The sequence below is a fragment of the Sinocyclocheilus rhinocerous genome, unplaced genomic scaffold (assembly GCF_001515625.1).
Source record: "Sinocyclocheilus rhinocerous isolate Xijiao unplaced genomic scaffold, SAMN03320098_v1.1 scaffold1401, whole genome shotgun sequence".
NCBI lineage: Eukaryota > Metazoa > Chordata > Actinopteri > Cypriniformes > Cyprinidae > Sinocyclocheilus > Sinocyclocheilus rhinocerous.
The window spans coordinates 60,384-84,407 of NW_015637536.1; the positions used below are offsets into that span (position 1 = coordinate 60,384).

General features: G+C 40.2%; 1 protein-coding gene across 1 annotated transcript in view; it reads left to right on the forward strand.

The window, feature by feature from the left end:
- Nucleotides 1-24,024, forward strand: part of LOC107748952 (FA complementation group A) — a 53,115-nt gene that overhangs the window by 24,695 nt on the left and 4,396 nt on the right. Inside the window, exons 3-16 of the mRNA XM_016563974.1 lie at nucleotides 6,724-6,805; nucleotides 6,962-7,104; nucleotides 8,266-8,361; nucleotides 8,589-8,656; nucleotides 8,755-8,858; nucleotides 9,354-9,446; nucleotides 9,655-9,709; nucleotides 11,006-11,118; nucleotides 17,261-17,337; nucleotides 18,269-18,410; nucleotides 18,495-18,628; nucleotides 18,777-18,887; nucleotides 19,055-19,150; nucleotides 19,251-19,310. Coding sequence (XP_016419460.1) covers nucleotides 6,724-6,805; nucleotides 6,962-7,104; nucleotides 8,266-8,361; nucleotides 8,589-8,656; nucleotides 8,755-8,858; nucleotides 9,354-9,446; nucleotides 9,655-9,709; nucleotides 11,006-11,118; nucleotides 17,261-17,337; nucleotides 18,269-18,410; nucleotides 18,495-18,628; nucleotides 18,777-18,887; nucleotides 19,055-19,150; nucleotides 19,251-19,310 — 1,374 coding nt within the window. The remainder of the gene's footprint in view (nucleotides 1-6,723; nucleotides 6,806-6,961; nucleotides 7,105-8,265; nucleotides 8,362-8,588; nucleotides 8,657-8,754; nucleotides 8,859-9,353; nucleotides 9,447-9,654; nucleotides 9,710-11,005; nucleotides 11,119-17,260; nucleotides 17,338-18,268; nucleotides 18,411-18,494; nucleotides 18,629-18,776; nucleotides 18,888-19,054; nucleotides 19,151-19,250; nucleotides 19,311-24,024) is intronic.

Below are 24,024 nucleotides of genomic sequence, written 5' to 3' on the forward strand. Positions count from 1 at the left end.
TATCTTTATGTTGTTTCTACATTAATTTGGAGGTTCAGTGTGAAATTGTGACTATAAATATGCGATTAATAATGATTAATTACAGAAAAATGTGTGATTATTTTTTTTAATCGATTGACAGGCAGCACTAAAGTTTCCGATTTCAATTTAATTTCTAATTTTATAGGTCCCCCCAGAAAGAGATCGGGACGTCCCCCACCCCATTGGCCCCCTTCAAATTTTCAGTTTGATAATTCGGCCCTCAAATGAAGCTAATTATATAGCCCTGCTCTAATCTTTTAACATGGATGCAGAAAAAAATACGCACCACATACGCACTGCAAACTGAGTATGTGTGAAACAGGTGTAACACGATGGCATGCTCCGTTTGCCGAACAAGAATCTCAAGTTTTTTTAGGGACAAAAAATTTATATATAAATCAATAAATCTGCTTGTTGTTTTTTCTTGTAAGTAAAGTAAAGGACAAATTAAAAACATTGTAAATATGTTTAGTCATTGTAGTAGTAATGACTGCCGGTAAATTTTATCACGTCACCGGCCATTGGCGGGTGTGGCAAAAAGTTAGTTTTAGGCCCTGTATATATATATACAGGGCCTAAAAAAAAACCCAGAATTTAAAACTTAAACTATATATTAGATGGCGCGGTCACAAAAAAATAGTAGTAAAACTGTAGCCTCTGGTATTGCAGGAACACAGTATCGGGGTTGTTTTTGTTCAGACCAATGTGAAAATTGACTTGAAAATGTTTTTACCCTGCAAACACACAGAGCTGTAAATGTGAACTGGTGGATCGATAAGAAGATAATGCATTATATAAACCTAAACAGTGAAATGTATTTATATGTTATTTAATTAATATAATAATTTATTGATAATTGTTTAAATTAATATAATAATTAATACTTTTGACTCATTCATTTTATTAAAAATGGTTTAAAGGCTGAAATGTGAAGTGTATCATTTTATAAAACTTTTTTATAAAACACTTGTTTTTGTGAAAACTTGTATCAACTGTAAATCATGCTTTTTACAGTCATTTTACAGTTTAATGTGTTACTATAGACATTGCCCTACCCCGTTCATATGGTATTAATTTTATTCGTGCAGGTCTTAAAAAGTCTTAAATTTGAGCTTTAAAATCCTGCAGAAACCCTGATTCTATCAATATCAAAACTTCAATCAATATCATTTTTGTTAAGCTTCTTCTGTCTGCTACAACATTTTACAAAAATAATTGAAACACCTAAACAAACAAAATGTTAACAAATGCAATGAGGTAACATCAATAAATGAATGCTTTAGTGAAGTTGAAAGCAGCCCTTTTACACAGTCAGCTTTTTTGGTTCACACAAATAAAACAAAATGTAAAGACTAAAGTGCTTCCAGCATTACAAGTCCCTTTAGTTAGTAGTCCCAGTTAAACAAGTTGTAATGCAGGAAACAAAGTTTCTCTGCATATTCTCCAGTGAGCCTGCTCCTCTTCTTTTCATAAATGGCCCCAACCTCACTAAATACTCTTACACTTGGAACTGTGGAGGGCGGAGGACAGAGATATTTCCTTGCCAATGGTGCAAGGAGGCTCAGTCGTGACTCATTCTGTTTCCACCATTCCAGGGATAGACCAGTTTCTGTCAATAACTGGCTCCCTGAGGTAAAGGTTCAGTTCCTCTGTGATGTTCACTCTCCCTTCTTGAGCCGTTTGAGCTTTGAGGATGTTGGCATAAATTTAATCAACAATACCAGTGGGTTCCTCTGCCTCTCTCCTTGATTGTTTTGGAGGACTTGTTGACCTTCCTCTCTGGAAGTGGCTTCTGGTTGTGCGGAGGCAGTGGCATGTTCCTCCACTATCCACTGTTTGGCTTTATCCAGTGTGTCTGCTGCTGTAAACACATGGGCTTTATAACGAGGATCCAGCAGGGTTGCCAGCACCAAACATTTGTTCTCTTCCATTTTGGAAAACCTTTTTTCAAAGCTCTGTAGCATTGTCTGCCTCAGTGTTTGAATTCCTCTTGTTGTGGGACCCTCTACTTGAAGAAATTTTTTTAGCACAGCAATACTGGGAATAAAAATAGTATGTGTAATTCCATGTATTTTATGTACAATACATATATAGTTAGTTTACAGAGCAACAGGTTGTTTTAATTATAGTATGGGATAGTTGTTTAATAATAAAGATTTATGTCTCTAATCTGTTTTGTTTTGCTTGTCTGTTTCATTATAAAAATAATTTAGAAAGTTTAGAAGTTAGAAAGTGAATGACAATTGTTCATTTTACTGTCAGGTGCTGGCTTCACGTCTAAGTGGCTTGTCTTAAAGAGGAAGCATAAATGCACGATATGGTGTCATAATCCATTTTGAAAAATATCAGCCACACATAAAGACTTATTGGCTGATGCCGATATGTCGGTCGACCACCAATTAGGACCCTGCTAACCTTCTGAATTGGGGAGCGCTAGAAGGGTGAAGACTTGTGCTCTTAATGGACTGGAGAACACTTTCGGCACATAGCCGTGTCTTGGTTTGAGGACGACTCTACAGTCGTTAGGCCCAAACTCAAGATAGGAAGCCCTGACTGACGGTGCTTGCTGGTAACCCACTCGCTTGACTGACACTAAAGCCAGAAGGAGGGCGGTCTTAAGCATCAGGGGCCGCAAGTCAACCAACTGGAGTGGCTCAAAGGGAGGGCCCCGTAGGGCCCTGAGGACTATAGTTAAGTCCCAATTTGGCACAGTATGAGGGTGAGGCGAATTCAATCTCCGAGCTCCCCTCAGAAACCTAACGACTAAGTTGTTTCTCCCGATGGACTGGTCAGCCACGAGAGAATGAGTCGCCGCAATGGCTGCCGCATATACTTTGAGGGTGGAAGGGTAGCACCCCTTATTCAGCAGCTCTTGTAGAAAAGTTAACAAGTAGGACAAGTTGCAAGATGATGGGTCCTCGTTCCATGCTGCGCACCAGTCAGAGAAGACTGACTGTGATGAGTGGGGCGGGGCTGAGAGCCGTGGGAGCGAAGCGAGGCCGGTGGAGAAATTGATGAGCGACACCTGCGCCACTCACTGCTCTCGAGTCCCACGGAGGAGCTCCGGAATGATAAAAGGAGGAGTGACAACAGTGAAAGACGAGAGAGGACCAGGCCTGGACTATTTATGTTGTTGTTTTATTATGTTTTATGCGGCAGTTGTCCGTGAGGGGCTGCCGCTTTTACTTTTGTTTTGTGTTTGTTCATTTGATTATTAAAGATTTATGTTTAAATGTTTCGCCGGTTCCCGCCTCCTTTTTCCCGATCTACAAACTTTGTTACATTGGTCCCGAAACCTGGGAGGAAGGAGGGACATGCTGTCAGAGAGCCCTCACTGCTGAGGAGGTCGGGCAGCATGAAGGAGCGGAGACCGCCGGTGGCTGCCCTAGGCGGTGGTTCTGGAACGATGGAAGACGAGGTGGGCTGGAGGGCTAGCTGCCGTGCACCTGGGTCGAGGAGGGGTGGCTGCCGTCCGAGAGGGAGTAGAGGAGTCGACGCCATTAGCCAGGAGGCCGGAGCCTGCTGCCGTCTGCCATGATTAGGGAGGAGCAGGGAACGGGGGACTCGCTTTCCGGCTGCCCTCAATCGGAGGAGCCATCGCCAGGAGGCGGAGGAGCATCAAGCCGTCCACCAAAGATGTCCAATACCATCGCATGGCACAGCAAATGAGAGCCTCTCAGCTGGTTGAGGACCAAGCGGCAGGGTGTCTGGGAACCGGACCGAGAATTTTTTTTTTTACTTTTCTCTCTCCCCTCTCTCGTCTCTGTCTCTCCTTGACCTTCCATCTCCTTTTCTCTCGCCTCGTCTGTCCTTACCCCCAGGTACGCCACAGTCACCATGATCAGCTCCCCCCCCCCGGAGGGGGGGGGGGGGAAGTAGAGCGTAGTCTCGAGGGTACCCCCTGGTGTGCGAGGGGTGATGGGGGTATGTGACGAGTGGGGCGGGGCCGAGAGCCGTGGGAGCGGAGCAAGGCCGGTGGAGTAAATGATAATGAGCGACACCTGCGTCACTCACCGGTCTCGAGTCCCATGGAGGAGCTCCAGAAGAAAAAAAGGAGGAGTGACAACAGTGAAAGACGAGAGAGGACCAGGACTGGACTATTTATGTTGTTGTTTTATTATGTTTTACGCGACAGTCATCCGTGAGGGGCTGCCGCTTTTATTTTCGTTTTGTGTTCATTCATTTGATTATTAAAGTTTTATGTTTAAATGTATGTTTAACTGACCATTTAAGGGCATAAAAGATGTATTGTAGATGGGGCTCTAGGCTCCAAAATGGTATTAGTTACACTCGCGGGGAGCTGCAAAGACTCCCGTTGAGGGGCCAAACATTAAGGCTCCACAGCTCTGGCCAAGGATGCCAAAATCATGCCCTTCGCATGCAAGAGCTACCGATAGCAGCTGAATCTACTCGCGGAACCACATCTGATTCCTCCAGAGTAGGCCCACCAAGAGGACCAAGCATCTGACTTCCCTAACCCGTCTGATGACCTGAGAAAGTAGGGCAACCGGTAGAAGGCACACAGGCGAGCGCTAGGCCAATCGTGGGCTAGGGCATCTCACCGTTTCGAAAAGTAATTTGAGCAGTAAAAGTTGTCTTCTGAGGCGAAGCGGTCCACCTTTGAGTTTGCATTGTGCCCGTAAAAGGAGACGTTGAGCCAACCTGTGAAGGGAGCATGACCTGAGACCGCCTTGGTGATTGATAAAGGCTACCATCATCATGTTGTCCGAACGCACCAGGATGTGGAGCTCCCTTAATGCCGGCAGGAAGGTTTTTAGGGCTAGAAGAACCACCATTATCTGGAGGCAGTTGATGTGTAAGCATTGCTCCAGGTTTGACCAGGAGCCATTTGAAACTGATTGAAACAGGTGGGGAGTTTTCCAAGGGGCCACAGCTCTGATGCAGCGGTGGGTTACCTTAAGATGAAAACGTCCCAGGCGCCAAGCGCGGGACGGGACATAGGCTTTGAGCGAATACTGGTGGGGCCGCATGTGAAACAGGCCCAGAGGACTCACAGAGGAAGCGGCCGACGTGAGACCGAGCATCCTTTGGAATGCCCTGAGGGGACGTGAAGTCCCCAGTTTGAATGACGCCGCTTGCCACTGAACAGTCAGGGAGCATTCCGACGTAATACATGCCCGCATCCAGGCACAATCAATAACTGTCCCCAGAAAAGCTACTCGCTGGCTGGGAGACAAAAAGCTCTTGGCTAAATTGATTCTCAACCCAAGCCGCTCCAGGGGGCTGAGCAGCAGCGACCTGTGAGCGATGTGTTCCAGTTCTGATCTTGCTCAAGTATTGCTCAAGTATTGAGGAGCTAAACCATTCAGGGCTTTATAAATAATTAGCAAGATTTTAAAATGCATTTGAGCCAGTGCAGATTTAACAGATCCGGGCTAATGTGGTCGTACTTCCTGGTTCTTGTAAGAACTCGAGCTGCTCCATTTTGGACCAGGTGGAGTTTGTTTATTTAGCGCACAGAGCAACCACCCAATAAAGCATTACAATAATCTAACCTTGAGGACATGAACGCATTATTTAATGTTTCTACATTTGACATTGAGAGCATAGGTCGTAATTTAGATATATTTTTATATATCTGTGACATATCGACGCAAATAGCTAACGATGTCTGAGATAACTACTATATGACAGCTGCTGGACACGAGCCAAATGAAGTAAGCAAACGTGATTCATTGTTTCAAATAAAAAATAGCAAAATTCTGGTAGGACTGACAAACTGACTAGGGCTGCGTTCCACTTCACTTTTAAACACACTCGTGAACTTCCCTAAGCACCATTTTAAAGTGTGTTCTACTTTGTGAAGTGAACGAGGGAAGTTTTTATGTACAGACCCTCGACCCCTCAATTTTGACAGAGTGAGCGAGTCTACTTCATATGTACACTTCAGGCAGCCCCGTATAATCTATCCCCATCCCAAACAACTATATAATATACCATTTTTGTTTTTGTTTTTGTATTGTGTAAAATTGCCTAAGCATACCTATATACTTTAAAGTGACTTGACATGTGGCCAAGTATGATTACCCATACTAGGAATTAGTGCTCTGCGTTTAACCCATCCTAAGTGCACACACACAGCAGTGAACACACACACACCGTGAACACACACCCGGAGCAGTGGGCAGCCATTTATGCTGTTGGGGGTTCGGTGCCTTGCTCAAGGGCACCTCAGTCGTGGTATTGAAGGTGGGAGAGAGCGCTGTACATTCACTCCCCCCACCTACAATTCCTGCCGGACCTGAGACTCGAACTTGCAACCTTTGGGTTACGAGTCCGACTCTCTAACCATTAGGCCACGACTTCCCTATACATATAGAATGCTGCATCAAACTAGCTCGTAAGGAAAAACTATTTAAATAATAAGTCAACTCCATAGTGGATTCTAAGTGATCAAGGGCTTAAGACATTCCAGTTCAGCCTATTGCAACGGTTCCGCCAGTAGCGAACACTCGTTAAACGTAATCAATGATGTAAAACCTAGTCAACGAGACTAGGGAGGGAAGGGCATAAAAAACGAACTATAATGCAGCCTATGAAATGGGGCACCAGACGGGAAGTAACTTAAAAGTCCACACACAAGACGTGATTTTAATAAGTGTTATTTAACAAATCATAATTATCATAGTATAGTGATGTTTACAGGTACTGCATTGATTACCTTTAATCTGTGATTCACAGTCACATCATAAAATTAGAAGCATCAGCTGTGACGGATATGAAGGGCTGGAGCACAACACAGGCATCCATACATCTGTTCTGGGTGAGACGCGTCTGCTGGCGCCTTCAGTTCTCATAAATTATGAAAGCTTAATGATGTGGAATCAACATGTTTTTGAAACTGCTTTTTTTCTGCTTATCTTAATGTGATTGTGTTGTTGATGTGTTTGTGTTGGTTTTGTGTATTAATGTTGATCAGAGAATGAGCTTCGGAGGAGATCGGAGCAGATGGGGGTTCCGGTCGCGCTGCTGTCAGCGAGAGTTTTGCTGGAAAACATCGAGGATCTGATCACACAGACAGACACAAACACAGAACATGTGTTACTGAACACTAAACAGAGAGTATGTGACATACTGCAGGGCTCCAGACTGCGACCAAATGATCACATTTTGCGAACAGCTTTTCTGCCGGTGCGACTACATTTTGTAAGCAGTCGCACTGGTGCGACCACCGAGCTCAAAACAGGTTTATTCGGAAACCAGTGTTAATCTCACAACACTTTTACTGCAGAGCGCTGTGAGATTCAGTGAGAAGCATTCAAATTCTGCTCAGAATTCTGTTATAAACAGGTCAAACAGCGCTGACGTACTTCAGAAAACCTGAAGTAGTAACGCTAACTATAACCATGGTGTTGTGGCAGAAACGGTCAAATGTTATTAACTACATTACTCATTTCAGGGTTTGTACAACCTTTTTAAGGAGGGAAATTCAAGCACTTTTCAGTGACTTTCAAGTATTTCACACAACTATTTCCAGCACTTTAAAGCTCTAAAAATTATCCAATTTAAATGTTATTTTAATGGGATGACCAAAATATACCTTGTGGTAAACAAACACTTATGTAAAAAAAAATGACTGTAGATGACAGTAGATGGCAGCAGAGGACCACTTATTGGCTTATTAGTCATTCATTTCTAATTTTTGCTTTATATTTTGAAATGATAAAATCACTATTTATTATAGAATATCAAATCATCAAGAAATCTTTTTTTTGTGTGTGTATGAAGTAAAAAAGTCACAAAGTGCCTTGAAAAACAAACTTCTCAGTTTGTGACTGAATCGCACATAAAGCAAGAGCACTCACTAAAGTTGTCGGTCAGTTCCAGATAATACTATAGAAGAATAATGGTACATTTAATAAGAGTAGAATATCTTAATTTTCCTTATAAAATTATATTTCGCACATTACTGTTGTTAAAAAAAGTACATTTTGTGTGCTTCCCAATTCAAGTTCAGTGCTTTACTGTCAAATGTGCATTACCAAGAGATAAGCATGTCATATTATTAGAAACTGCATTTATTAATGTAAAACAATAGTCATTTTATGATTAAATGATCTTTATTATTCGCTACCAAATCTGCTCCTGACGCCACCACCTGTAGATCTTAGTGGTTCTGGTGCCACTGCTCTCAGATGTTAGTCTGGAGCCCTGTACTGATACAGCTGATTGCTTTTACGTTCTGATGGATGTATTCATGCATTAAAACTGTGTTTTTAACAGTCTGATGTGTGTGCATTACTGAAGTCGGCTCAAGCGCTGATGTCTGCTGGAATATTCAGTCCCGAGCTCCTCTGGCAGGAATACTGGAAGCTTCAGGTGTGTAAGTGTGAGTGTGGAGCAGGTTTTGCCTTTATTGTATATGGCCGTAGTAAAGCTATTGACGGTAAAACCTGAAGTCAACCTGATGTCCCCATGAGGACAGCTGCTTAAAATATGCTTTTCTCTGCTTTACTCAGAAACAGGCTTCTGTGAATTCAGTAGTGATTGCTGTGTGTGTGTGAGTGAGACTGCAGTGAGACTGGTTTGTTTTTATGTGCACACAGCCCGTGCTGGAGGTGATTTATCATCTACACACTCACAACATCCTCACGCTGGACTTCATGCTGGAAAGGTAATGCAGTCATGACATGAGATACAGGAGATAAATGATCATCAGGCATTCTGTAGTCAGAGCAGTCGCCACATGTGATGTTCTGATGTGATGATCAGAGATGCAGCTGTGAGCGCATGGATCACTGATCAGCTGAAAGCTTTATGTGCTTCCATGAACACCACACCGGATGACCAACAGATACGACATCACATCCTCTCCAGTAAGAAATATTTCTCTGACTCACATCACTGCCTTGCACCTGTTCTTTCTCGGTCTGAGTTTTTTATTTAGTATACTTTATAATATTTTACTTAAAAGTTGCCAAGGCATTGCATATAAATATACAAATTAACAGTACCAAATGAAAATCGTGCAAAGCAACATGCAGAAATGAATAAAAGGAAAAAAGAACCAATACAGTGTAATAGTTAAATTATTCAAATGAAGAAAAAGAAAAGAACAAATACTAAGTTAGATTATTCTTCACTGACCCACATAGAAATACACGTAGATATGGTCCTTGTGTTCAAATAATGACCTGTATTAACTCATCCACATATCCAGTGTGTGATGTCTCCATTTCAATTCATGATAAAACTTCCAAAGTTGTTTCAGCTCGGTCTCATCGTTTGAGTTTGGACACTCCTGCTCTTCTGTGTTTTTGGATGAGGTTGTGCTCCAGTAGTGTGGTGTGTTTTTATTGGTTGTGCTGTAGCTGTAGTGTGTGTTCTGGTGCGGAGGGCGTTTGAAGACTCCGCTCATAACCTCTCTCAGACATGCTGCTGGATTCTGGACTCCATGATCTCATGTAAGTCTGTGACGCACCGCTGAATATCATGCTAAACTACACTGAGAAATGTACACTTTAGATAATGTGTAGTTCACATGCACATGCAGGTTATATTTTTCAATAAATAGTAAACTCAAAAAAACAAAACTATTTTTGTTTAATAATTGAAAAAAAAAATCATGAGCTAAATTATTATAGAGTAATATGATTTGTGTTTGATCTTTAGGGCTCCTGGACTCACTGAGTGTTAAAGGCACCGAGACGTCAGCCGCTGGCTTCTGGTAAATGTTAATAGTGAATAATTATTAAATAAAAGTATATGATCAGAGGTTTGGAGGTGATAAATGGTTATGGATCATTCAATTTCAGTTACTTTTTTTTTGTATCTCTATGTATTTTAGTACATGCACATGCAGGTTATATTTTTCAATAAATAGTAAACTTAAAAAAACAAAACTATTTTTGTTTAATAATTGAAAAAAAAAAATCATGAGCTAAATTATTATAGAGTAATATGATTTGTGTTTGATCTTTAGGGCTCCTGGACTCACTGAGTGTTAAAGGCACCGAGACGTCAGCCGCTGACTTCTGGTAAATGTTAATAGTGAATAATTATTAAATAAAAGTATATGATCAGAGGTTTGGAGGTGATAAATGGTTATGGATCATTCAATTTCAGTTACTTTTTTTTGTATCTCTATGTATTTTAGTATGCTGGTGATATATATTTTTCTATATAAATAAATACACACAAAAAATTATTTATTTTTCATCTTAATTAGCATTTTAATTTAGCATTAGGTTTATGGTGAAGAAGTGATTTAACAGAAGTTTTCATTTAGGAAGCTAGAAAGAAAAAATGTGATTACCGACAAACTTTTAATAAAAATGTTTGCATTGTTAAGATGTTCCTGCATAATCTATATAACCTAAATCCCGCTTCAAATTTGGTTGAAATGTGGAAGTCAGCTTCCAGATGCATTACTGTTTCATCCCTGAAAATGAGTAATCCATTCTGGGAGGCTCTGTCGAGTTGACATGGAATAACTCTCACATTATTCAGAAACAGAGGCAGATGTGTTCTGGCCAGTGTAATGTCACATGGATGGCCATGATTGTTGTTCAGGACACAACCTGTTTGCACTTCTCCCCTCTGGCAGGCGTTACAGATCTCTGTGCACTAGAACACATCTAGGCATAAAAACAGTTTTCCCCCATGCCATCTCCAGCTTAAACAGAAATTACCACGTCTTACCAACTAATTATTGCCTCTCTCTCAAGTATTATATAGATACATACAGTACATTTATTTTTTATTTAAACAGCTGTACAGTAAATAATGCACACATTTGTACATAAATCTTCTGTTCCAGATGCATACCGCATTATTATTATTTTTATTATTATTATTTTTATTTTTTCGTATTTAAATGTTCTTTCTGTTGTCAATGTCATATATGTATGTACTGTATGTATGTATGTTTGTACCAAGAGCTCCTAAAAAAGCCTACAACAAATTCCTTGTGTGTTTGCACACACTTGGCGAATAAAGCTCATTCTGATTCTGATTCTGTTAGGGTTCAAGTGTTTGACGTCTCAGTGTTTGGTGGCTGTGTTTCTGAAGACACATTGCAGAGGTTCTTCACGCACACGCTCATGCGTGTTTTTACATACCGACCCATTTATAAAGGTGAGACTTCTATCTGATTTATTTCTTAAATATGTTGCCTTCATGTTTTATAAGCGAAGGGCAGATTGTTGTTGTTGTTTTAACAATAAACAAGTGAACAGCACATACAGAACATGACGGTACAGTATGAATTTTAGAAACACAGCTTAGAGATGGTTGTAGTGTGTTGACGGTCTAACATTCTGTCAGTCTATATTTGACAGGGTTCCCACGGGTCCTTGAAATCCTGAAAAAAATCTGGAAAAAAATAATAAAAATTCAAGGCCCTGGAAAGTTTTTGAAAATAAACATACATAGATACAGAAAATGCTTGAATTTATTTTGTGCAAGAAGTTTTCTGGAAAAAATCCTATATTATTCCCTCTGGTCCGCTAATGTGTTATTTCGCCAACACTTCGTGGACTATGCATACTAGCTTGCTTGATTTGGGTTAGTTACGCGCATTTACGCATTACGTTAAGTGTTTCCCACGTGAGGTACTTTTTGTTGTACATTGCCATGACGTTCACGCGCGCACGAAACTACTACAATGGTACCTCAAAGTTGAATTGCTTTGCTTGCTAAGATAATGTAAACCCATGAGGCAAGAAAAACTTAAAAGCATATTCATATATCCTAAAACTTCTGGTTACATGAGCCTAAGCTCTTTTCAATAAAATCCATGCAAAAGTTAATATCAGATCATTTTAGAATACAGTATAGGATTATGCAAAACAGAAATACGACACAGAATATCAGATCTCTGTCATATGGCCAAAAATAAATGCAAAAAAAATAAAATGTTTTTTTTGCATAGTTGTGTTTGACACATGAAAACTGTAACAATGTATCTTACAAGGTAGCACGATGTAACCTTGCTTTCACTTGAAATGTGACCCCACATTAAGTCCTTGAATTTGAGGGTATTGGATCTGGAAAGTCCTTGAAAAGTCCTTGAATTTTAAGTTAACCAAGGTGTGGGAACCCTGATCTTGTATATTGTGATTGCAATGCACACATTTGTTTGAATCTGTCATTCCCATTTTAAACAATTTGTGTTGGGTTAAGTGTGTTATATGGACTTTATATTGGATTTGTTGTATGTTAGTATTTTTGCTTAAAGTTACTGTATTTGAACAAATTTGTTTACAAAAAGATTTTTATAAAACAAAATATTAATCATGGATGAAAGGATGAGTCATGGAATTTATTTTTATTTTTTGGCCAAAATCTTCTAAAACTAGTTTTTGTAATGTTTATTCAGCGCGTATTAGTCATTCTCAATGATTGGGATTTTTTCTGAGAAAATATTGATATGCAAGTAATTGTGACTATAATTAATCAATCAGCATATCATGTAGTTCATTTCGAAGCAACTGGTAAATGTTTAAGTGTTGACAGCCTTTATACAGATCATTACACTACTGTGGAATTTAAACTTGGAATTTAATGGACAATTGACTGCTTGTATCTTTTTTCTCATATACACATTTCTCCAGTGCTGATGCATGGAAAATGAGCAAGAGCTTTTAACGTTCCCTGGAGAAGTATGTTAAGCACTGGAATAATATCATAGTACACTGATCTGCTATGGTTAGGAAAATATTTTGTCAGGGTTATAAATTTCTAACTTCCTAATGGGTCCATTTCTTAGTGTTTTCTGAAGCTGTGGCAGGTTTTGACAGCACACCACTGCAGTACTGGTGAATATTTCATGACCATCTGTAGAGAATTATGGCTCTGTTTACATTGGCCAATAAAAATCCAGAGCCCCGCCTTTTCCCGTATTATACTCTTAACTGCTGATTGTTCGACGGTTGTTGATTTCTCTTATCTGCAAAATTTAAATTAGTTTAAATTAGCTGCAAAATTTTAATTAGATTACTACTAATTTTTGTTGAAATCGCTTAAGATCAGCATTTAGGTGAAGTGACTCTCAGAGTGAGGGTCAGAAGACTGCTTATTAGCTTTCAGATCATTGAACATCTGCTCTCCATAACTGCTGTTATTGTGTGGCTAAGCAAAAAAGTGCACGAAGAGAGAGCAAGTTGGAGGAGGTGTCTCTGGAGACTGTTCATGAAGCACTTTGGATTGTGCGTGTGTTAAGATGGCAGACACACTGTGCATGTGAATGATGAGGGGCTCCACTCTCACACAGGACCATAGAGAAAGCACACACTCTTTCTGCATCACAAATATAACCCATGAGGCAAGAAAAACTTAAAAGCATATTCATATATCCTAAAACTTCTGGTTACATGAGCCTAAGCTCTTTTCAATAAAATCCATGCAAAAGTTAATATCAGATCATTTTAGAATACAGTATAGGATTATGCAAAACAGAAATACGACACAGAATATCAGATCTCTGTCATATGGCCAAAAAAAAATGCAAAAAAAAAAAATGCTTTTTTTGCATAGTTGTGTTTGACACATGAAAACTGTAACAATGTATCTTACAAGGTAGCACGATGTAACCTTGCTTTCACTTGAAATGTGACCCCACATTAAGTCCTTGAATTTGAGGGTATTGGATCTGGAAAGTCCTTGAAAAGTCCTTGAATTTTAAGTTAACCAAGGTGTGGGAACCCTGATTTGAGTAATATCACATAGACAAGAGTGCTGGAGTTTAGACTTTCTGTATCTCAGCACGACCGCGACTGCTTAATAAACAAGAAGTTAACGAGAAGTCTGTTTTTGCTACACCAATGAAATGGTTCCAGTAGTTTTTAAACCAGTCATTTGAGTGATTGTTTCAATGGCATACTTACAGACCTGCAGGAAGAGACACTGAAAACTAGTCTACTAAAGCACAGACTGACAGTGTGTCGGGAACCTCTTTTCTAGGGCTGGGTATCGTTCAAAAATGTTCAAGATCGATACCGATACCTTGACTTCGATACCGGTTCTTGAACAATACTTTTTTTCTATTCCAATTTTATGAAATCCGTTTTTGGTTAAAACTTGTTGTAGCGAATCAGCTCATGGGGAAATATGAATAATTAATCATAACTAGTTATAATTAATTATAAATATTTAGATCCGCTGTAGATATTTACTTGACCTCTCAGGGTCAACTGTCTGTCAATTCTAAGAACGTTAATTTCCTGGTTAAGGGAAATTACTTTCTTACTGTACAACTCTACACAGAGCCTGTAGCATAAATCTGCAGTTATGAGCAAACAATGACCAACGTCAAGTGTGATACAAGTAAGACTCACAGACAACTTGGCACCCAATATGTTTATTGGGTGAGGGGTCTGAACGTTTGTTAATCTAATGAATAATTGATTTGTTAAATCAAATGAAAAATGGTGTGTCTGATTGGTCCAGACGCTACATTGTTTTATTTTTTCAGTTTGTTGATGTTTTTACAGACTCAAAGCCTCATCTCCTGAGCCACTGTGCAAAGGAACAAAATGTAACCAACACAATAAATCAGTGCAAATAGTTTTAATAGTTCAAATGGTTTTCAGCTTCCACATCTTTTAGGCTACATTTACACTAGTGGGATTTCCGTTTTAAAACGCATAGCTTAGACAGAATCATAATTTCTACTCGTTTTTTACTGATTTACGCGATCTGATGAGTATTAGCTGCTTCCGGCGCTGTCTACCTGTCTTTTTTCTTAGGGGTTCAAGCGTGTAGCGTTGAAACCCAATTGTAATTGTTAGATCAGCAATCTCCATGCAAAACTGATTGGGCAGAACAAACCGTAAGTTGTAGAGACTTGAAACTTGGAGGGATGGTAGTACTTACACTGTCTACAACGTCACCAAGGCTCGCCCCAGTCGACCTGACGGGCGCTACAGCGATTAAAAGTAGGAAATCGCTCATAACTCCTAAACCGTTAGTCGCAGGCTCAAGTTTGAGCACCTATTAGACAAGGTTAATGGAGGTCGATCGAAACAAAACTCAGTGGACCTGTTTCACTCATGGCCCTAAAGGTCTGTGAGAAATTTGAAAGAAATTGGCCACTGGGAGGCAATATTGCATTTTTCAAGGGCGTAAACGTTTGTATATTGTGGGGTTTTTCAAACATACACACAATATTCATATCATATGTAGACCTCCTCATTCCGAACAACTTTGCCTCTAGCACCATTGCTGTCAATCAAATTGTTTGTTAAATAATTGAGAATATGTAAAAAACCTACTTTTGTGAACTAGTCCTAGGTTTTTCACTCAATCTGGGAAAAAAAAAACATTGCAGTACAATTCTCTGGACTCTCTAGGTCAATAATTATCAAAAACAATTTTGATCTTTACCCTTTGGGTAGCTATAAGGGGGTCGTTTAGAAAAGGGGCGTGTCCAAATATACCCAAGAGCCTATAAAGCCTAAACAAAAACTCAAAACTTCACGAAACTTGGTGAGCACATGCGACAGGTGATTCTAAACAAGCATGAAACGTTTTATGGAGATCGGATCACAAGTGGCGCTATAACACTATAACAAAACACTATATTTCTATGGTAAATGACCTCAAATTGCAGAAAATGTTCATATATTCACGCATACATTAGATCTCCACATCGTACGATCGATCTCCTCATTCTGAACAACTTTGCCTGTAGGACCATTGCTGTCTATCAAATTGTTCTTTAAATAATTTACATTTATTTAAAAAAACCTACTCTGCGAATTCCTCCAATCCAACCATAGGTGGCGCTATACCAGTCATAAACGTAAAAAAATCATATTTCTATGGTTACCTGGATACATTACCTGGATTTGCCAAAAATGCTTTTTTAAATTATTGATTTAGGTGGTTACTAGCTTGTTAAATAATACGTAATGTATTTTTTTGTATGTCCTTAAATTCCTTAAAGCGCTTGAACCCCGATAATCGCTGCTTGCAGCTATATATATATATATATTTGGTTTTTGCTTTTTTATGCACTGTCTGCCTGTGTTTTCTCTTCCGCGATCACTGTTCTGACTCAGAGGAAGCTCATTCGCTGCTCATATGTCATATCTCATATTACACGTTCATAACCCGCCCTGTCTCTTCTGATGACGAACATTTATTACACTTCTGCGTTCAGTTCTGTACAGAAGAAACCCAAGAAAACATTTCTACAGATGAAACATGAAGCTAATAAACACGAGATTATGACAGTATATGATTTGTCTGTGATTTTTATGCGATTCTGGCAATTGTCACAACAATACAGGGTGTTTACATGAGAAATGCTAAGCAGGTGTAGCGATTAGCTAATAGAAAAGGCTACAAATAGCATATTTCAGCAACATTATATGGCCAAAACATATATTAGATTGCAATCGAGAGTTATTACAAACACTCTATGGTGGTTTAAAGTGAGTTTTGAGTAAAAGTGTAGTATAGGTCAAGGTCAAGGTCATCTTTATTTATATAGCACCTTTAAACAACATTAATGCTGACCAAGGTGCTTCACAGTAACACAATACAATGATACAAATACAGAGTTTAAAATTTAAATCAACAGCTAAACCCATAAAAAAAATTAAAAAAAATCTTATAAATCTTATAAATTGTCTTGTGTAGCATGATGCTACAGTGTGCATGCATAGTGTTTTCGGTCGTGTAGTGTGGACGGAGATCTTTTCTGAAATGCAGTTGAAACGCCAGTATGGATGAGGATCGTTTTAATTTTAAAACAAAAACACACTAGTGTAAATGTAGCCTTACATCTATGGAGGTTTGGATGCTTAACTTATACACTGCAGCCTCACGTGTGAGTCGTGCCTCTGGGCAGAATGGGTAAACTAGCATAGATATGTATAGGTAGATACCTCATTCGACAGCTCCAAGCACGTAGACGCATCTGCCAATTTTGCAACAGTCAACTTGACGTCATTCACCATAATAATCAATGAATATTCGAAGATGCCACAATCCTGCCCAGCCTCACCAGAGCCAACCACCAGCACTTGATTTAGGCACATCAAGCATTGCTGCATGCTTATTGGCTCACTGACGTTGACCAGATTAACCACTTAGGTTTCAAAATTTGGTAGCAAATAACAAGACGTTTTTCGATACTTGATGGCATCGAGGCAATTTGGTTGGTGCCTAAAAAGTATCGAACTCGATACCCAGCCCTACTCTTTTCTGTTTGTCATTTATCTTTGTAGCAGTTTGAAGTGTGTGTAATTGCTTATAATTGTGATTTGTGTAGTGTCAGATGTCATCGCTGTACAGAGTGAATGGAGCTTTGCTAAAACGCTTCCATTATTGACGGCTCTTTTTTCGAAGGTAAATTACTTTTATACTCTTTGAACGTATTCACTACACACAGAGTAACCTGAGCTTATTCAGTGTGATTTGCCTCGAGCTCAGATCAAGAGTATCCCTTAAAGGATTAGTTCACTTACAGATTAAAGGTTGGAAAGGTCACGCGTGACGAAGGCGGAAGTACCGACCACCAAAACTAACGTGCAAAGAAAGTCAAATGCCCTTTACAAAAAAGGTAAAACACAATGCCAGACGATTTTGACAGTTTTTCGCCCTACCCTACCTTTCTAAACCGTAGTACACAGACGAAGAGCTAACTGAAACTGCAATTTGGCCCTTCAGCCCGTTGGTCTCCATTGAAGTCCATTATATAGAGAAAAATCCTGGAATGTTTTCCTCAAAAACCTTCATTTCTTTGCGACTGAAGACAGAAAGACATGAAAATCTTGGATGACATGGGGGAGAGTAAATGATCAGGAAATGTTTATTCTGGAAGTGAACTACTCCTTTAACACTCAATGACACAGTTACACCTAACAGGGACAAATTCAGACAGATGTTTGTTAAGAACAAGATACTGGAACATTCCCTGAACACACAGCAGAGGACCTTCAAATCTCTCTCAGTGCCATTACTACTTGTGTCCACTAAACCTGATGAGACCATCAAAAATAAACTGAAGATACCTCTTCCACTGGCTCTGAATTCATCCATATCTTTATATAAAGGCACTTCTCTTTGTCAATAAGATCTTCAAGGACCCACCTGTCCCATCATTCTTCCGGCCTTATGAAATATTACCATGGATGGGCGCCAGATCTTTACTGCTTAGCTGTCAATAACTGTGATACAGTGTGCTATTGCTTAAACTGTCCATTTCTTGTTTTGAAAAGAGAGAGAACTCTATGTCTGACCCAGAGTAACATCTGTGTCCCTTCTGTCTGTCTGTCAGATCTGTCTTGTCTTCAGTGTGGAGTGTGTGCTGAGTCAGATGCAGCAGGTCTTAGAGACTCATGAGGTGAACTGGCGTCACATTCTCTCGTGTCTGTCTCATCTGCTGATATATCACTCTCAGACACAGTGCTGCCTCACAGGTACACGCCAGTGCTCTTCAGCTTCTGATGAATGAATACTGAGGGAGTAATAACACGTCATGCAGTGTCTGTCTCTGTGTTCAGATCTACTGTCCAGGCTGCTGAGATCAGCGTTTGACAGTTACGATGTGGAGAAGATGATCACGTTGTTCCTGTTGGCCCGTCAGGCGTCTCTCGAGGGTCCTGCTGTCTTTCCCCCATACAGTGATTGGTTTAAAGTCTGTGCTTTGTCTCCAAACACTCACATATTAAATGCTTTAGTAGCCTTTACCTAAATTTGAGATGATGTTTTTTTAAATAATATCTTGTTTTTGTATTTTTCTTCTGCCTGGTGTTTAATTTATTGGTGGTGATTTGCTTTATTAGTTGTCATTTGGTGGCTCCAGCGGTTATCATGCTAAAGGCAAGAAGTCCACTGTGTTTCTCCTGAAGTTCCTGTCAGACCTCGTTCCTTATGAACCACCACAGTATCTAAAGGTCAGACACGCACTCAGGGTTCTGTGATCTAAGTGCAACCCAATACCAATTAAATGTCAAAAACCTTGTAATGTCAGTTTATAAAACATCTTTGTGCTCACTGATGAAGCTGCTGTTTGGACTGATCTCCCTTCATATTTCCTTTCATTCCTATGCTTGCTCTTTAGGTTCATGTAATGCATCCTCCGTACATCGGAGGAAAGTATCGTTCTCTGCTGCAAGAGTACATCACCCTTGCCAAGACCCGACTGAGAGATCTGAAGGTCTGAAAAGCTGTGGTGTCCCTGTTTTCTTTTATGACGCATCTTTCCACTGCATAGAAATGGATGGGTTTGTGCTGGACTAACTGTAGTGTGTATGCAGGTGTCGCTGGAGGAGACGGGGATCTTTGAGGTGGTGAACGGATCTGCTGGTGTGGTTGAAGTAAGTCATGTAAATGCTTGTTCTGTTTAATGAAGCAGTTTTGGCGTATTTAAGTGTTACAAAGACAATCAAGTCTGTTGATTTCATGGTGATTTCAAACTTATAACTAAAAACATTTGTTAAAGGGGTCATATGATGCAATTTCAAGTTTTCCTTTCTCTTTGGAATGTTACAAGCTCTTGGTGCATAAAGAAGATCTGTAAAGTTGCAAAGACTAAAGTCTCAAATCCAAAGAGATATTCTTTATAAAAGTTAAGAATCAACCACGCCTACCTAAAACGGCTCGTTCTAACACGCCCCCACATATCTACATCACTATGTGGGAAGATTTGCATAACGCCGCCCAAATGTTCACGCAAAGAAGGAAGGCGTACCTTTTATTCTCGCTGTAGTATTATTGTTGCTGCCATGTCGTGAAGGCGCTGTGTGTTTTGTTGTGAAAGCGAAACTACTTTGTTTGGCCTTCCAAAAGATGACGATATCTGCTTCGAGAAACAATAATGTACAGTATGTGGGAAATAATGTGTTTTTTTTTTTTACCTTAAACCGCATAAAAACATTTCATTACACCAAATACACAAAATAATGTTCTTTTTAGCAGTATCATATGACCCCTTTAATTTTAAGATGAAATATAAATTGTGTAAATTGCATTCCTTAGGTCTGTGCTTGAGGGATCAGCAGTATTCCGACAGCTGTTTTGCTGCTAGTTTTAGTTTGCTGCTTTCATTGTTGTTGTGTTGATTCGCATTCATTCTTTCTAGATTATTGTGCAGAGTAATAAGATGCATTTTAAATAACGGCAAAAAGCTAACATTGGCCAACTTTGACAAAAAACTAAACAGTTTTGTTTTGGCCCTGGTACAAAATGAGTAGCTAACATAATTTCACTAATGATATCATCAGCACATGGGAAAGTGTGAACGAGTACTAGTCTGGTGAAATCACCCTATCATTCTGAATGGATTATAAGAGCAGACTTAAGTCCAAAGTATACTTCGGCCGTCCACGTTACGGAGCGGTCCGCACACTGTCCGTGTGACGCAGCTTTTGTCATCAGAAGTGTCAGCGGACGTCCATGCACACTGCGTGTGGTCCTCATACAACAGTGCAGGCGCGAGGTGAATGTTGAGACTGAACAAGTCTACTAGGTGATACTGCACATGTGTCACACTCGCGCTCATCCGCGTTTGAGCTGTGCGGGCGTGCTGTGCACGAGATGGAACGGAACGTGGAAAGTGAAGTGTACCCAGGCCTTGATTGCTACAAAAGGAGGAAAGAAGGAAGTGCCTCATATCATTGTACTCATGTGTTAGCAATGATTACCTCCACAGAAAGACGTACAGCCATAATCATATTGGCCTGACATGCAAGGAAATTGCTGGATACATTTTGCACCTGACAGAACCATTTACCGAATCATCAAGCACTTCAGGAAGAGAGGTTCAGTTGCAGTGGAGAAGGCTTCAGGACATCCCGGAGTGTCTAGCAAGCGCCAGGACATCTGCTGAGGAGTGTCACCAGCAGCACAGAGCTTGCTCAGTATTGGTAGCCGGTGGATATGAGAGCATCTACACACAGTGAGGCAAAGACTAGGACAATGGCCTGTTGTCAAAGAAGCCACTTTTTTCCAAGAAAAACATCAAGGACAAGTTTTGCACAAGGTTTGAACAGCAGAAATCCGTTTATTTTTTCTGATGAAGCTCCCCTCTGACTGTTTGGGAAATCTGGAAAACTGATTGTGCCAACAGAGAAGCATCCTGATGTGTGTTTTCGGTGATGAGCACTTACTCATCACCGATTCTTGGGTTTTGGCGATAATGTACAATGGATGTACTAACTGTTTTCGGGATGCATTCCTACTGTTGTGGTAGACCTGATCCAATTCAGCAGCTCTCTCTTGAGAAACTGCATGACGCCCAGCCCATGACGTCTAGCTGGAGATGCGTGCACTTTTTCACAGAATTGCTCAGGCCAGACACAGGATGTATTTGACCACCATGGTGGTTGTCCAAACGATAGTTTTCCTTGCTCCTAACCTTTTTGGTGGGCAGACCAAGGCACCTTCCTTTCAGGAGGTATCCCAGCAGGACAGCCATATTTGGCATATAGACCCGGCCTGTCTTCAGTTATTGGTCTGGCCACTGGGAGCTACTGCCTTGTACTGTGAACTCTCAGTCACTGCACTCAACTCTAGGGCTGCTTATACACAAATAGATTGGGAGCATCTCGCAGGAGCAGGCGGTTTTACCTTTGCTACGGGCAGGAGTGGATGGTCAAAAAATATAGCGTGGGTCCTGCGATTTGGCACATAACAAGAATGCTGAAGTTACATAAACATTGGCTTGCTGTGGTAGTCGGTGTTACACTGAGTTTGGTCCTACACCAATTACATTACTTGCCCACCGCGGCACCGCCCCCTCTGTCATTTTGCTTTTTTATAGAAATAAAAGTTATTTAGTTCAGTTGGAAAACATACGCTACAATTCTAAACTGAAAGTGTCTGCTCTGCTCCATACACAAGCTGCAGGAGTCAGATTTCACTGATCACGGGTCAAGAGTAAGGAGAGATGACTGACAAGACCATGATGGAGGATTTGCTGCTCGACAGATCCTGAGCTCATTGACAAATATCTTTTTATATAACTTATATAAATAATAAATATATAAATAACTTTGTAAGATGTGCTCCCTTTACACAGAGTGCGCGTGATCTCAAAAGTGAAAGTGAATAGCGAGTGCTTATTCAAAAGTGATTTCAATACCCTGCATATTGATAGCGGCTCCCTGATGTGCAAATATTATATACCAGAGGTCTTCAACCCTGCTTCTGGGGACCCACTGTCCTGCAAAATTTATTTCCAACCTGACAGTGGCAAGGCAGCCTCCATCTTTTATGTCTTTTTTATGTGGTGGCTGTTTCTGCACACCATGCATATGGACTGTTTTTCTCTGGGCTCCCACAGCCTAGTTTGCAGGTTTTTTTTTTTTAAGGACACCTGCAAAGTGCCTTTAACCTGCTTGCTGTTCTGGTTCTGTGCAATTTATCTCTGGTGTTGGAATCTCTTTGTCACCTACTTTTTGAACCGTTTGAGGATACAGATCTTAGGTGGAAATCCTTAAAAGCAGCCTGCTTCCTGGCCGTGGCTTCATTTGCATCATTTGTGAGTCAGTCCTGCATGAGATGGAAACCAGAGGGTACTGCTGTTATCCTTTGGCCCAATCTGGCTTTCCTTCCTAAGGTGCACTTGCACCAGTTTATTTCAGTCCAATGAGCTGTTAATTCCAACCAGCAGTTCTTGAATAACATTCTGCTTCCGTGCAAACCTTGAGGTGTTATGTAAAGGTTACAACACCGTTAAGACGATCAGAACAGTTGTTTGTCCATTATAGGGTTGCTAATGAAGGTGCCCCTCTAAGCAGAGGCCATTGAGGTGGGTTGTTGAGGTTATTGTTTTGGCATGCCATATGCTTGGCAACCCATGCCTGAGACCATCACCTGTCATTCCACCAGGGCTGTTTCTTCTTAGTGAGCTGCCTTCAGGGGTGTTTCTCTTGCTGACATTATAACTACCCTGTCATGCAAAAGCTTTGCTTATACATATGTATTTGGGAGGACCCCGGCGTTTGTTCGTATTACATGTTAAATATTTTACAACAATGGCTCCCTGCTTTCACACATGCAAAAAGATAACAATCACAGAAGTTCAAAAATAAGTAATGATATGTATTGCATTAGGAATGCTTCATGCCACTTTCCCACTACAGAAAAGCTTAATACCACATTTACAAATTAACCCAAACACATCAGAGAAATAAAGAAAATGGTAAATCTTATCTGGTTGACAATGGTGTAGATGAGGAGTGTCCAAACAGTCAATGTCCATAGCCCATAAGCAAAAAAAAAAAAAGAAAAGTGTAATGAAAGTGTTGCAAAAACAAATATTTAGTCCACAGTTCACGTTGAACTCCCAAACGGAAAAAAAAAAGATATATACAGTCCTCGCGAAGCATCATCCACAAACAGGACTTCACACAGGTTGACATGTATCATACACTCACTTTTCATCCAGCACAAAATGAAATGTTAAAGGCTCCGTGCTGCTATTTGTGCAGAACGCACCATGCAGGTCTAGCATCCCACGCTAACCCACTCTGCGAAATAGTCACAGCATGAAGCCCCTTTACAATCAACAATAAATGCTGTTAGAAAATTCCACTTCTACAGACTCACTAAATACACAATAAATGATACAAAAATGCAAAAAAAAAAAAAAATGGCACATTGCTTACTAACACTGGGCGTTAAACCAAAGTTTCCCAATTTGGACTTCAGCTTGTGAGTCAAGAACAGGGTTTATACCTAACTACCCATAGCTCAGTAGCGCCCCCTTAATAGTGACCAACAAAAATAACAGAAAAACATGTTAATAGTCTTTTAGACTGTTACAACTTCTGTGCTGCAGCGAGATGGTCCTTTGCCTGTACTTTAGTGAGAATGTCAGTGTTTCTTCATCTCAGGATGTGAGTTTGGCTGTACTTCACCAGTAATCCTTGGTTTTCTGTTACTTTACTTGTGACTTTGTTGGTATGGGTCATCTACTCCTGTAACACCATATCTGGCCGTCAGGAGAAATGAAACAACACTGGTTATGGATGCAAACATGATTCTGTTGTTTTTTTTTTTGTGCAATTTAGTTTTTTCAGCTTTATC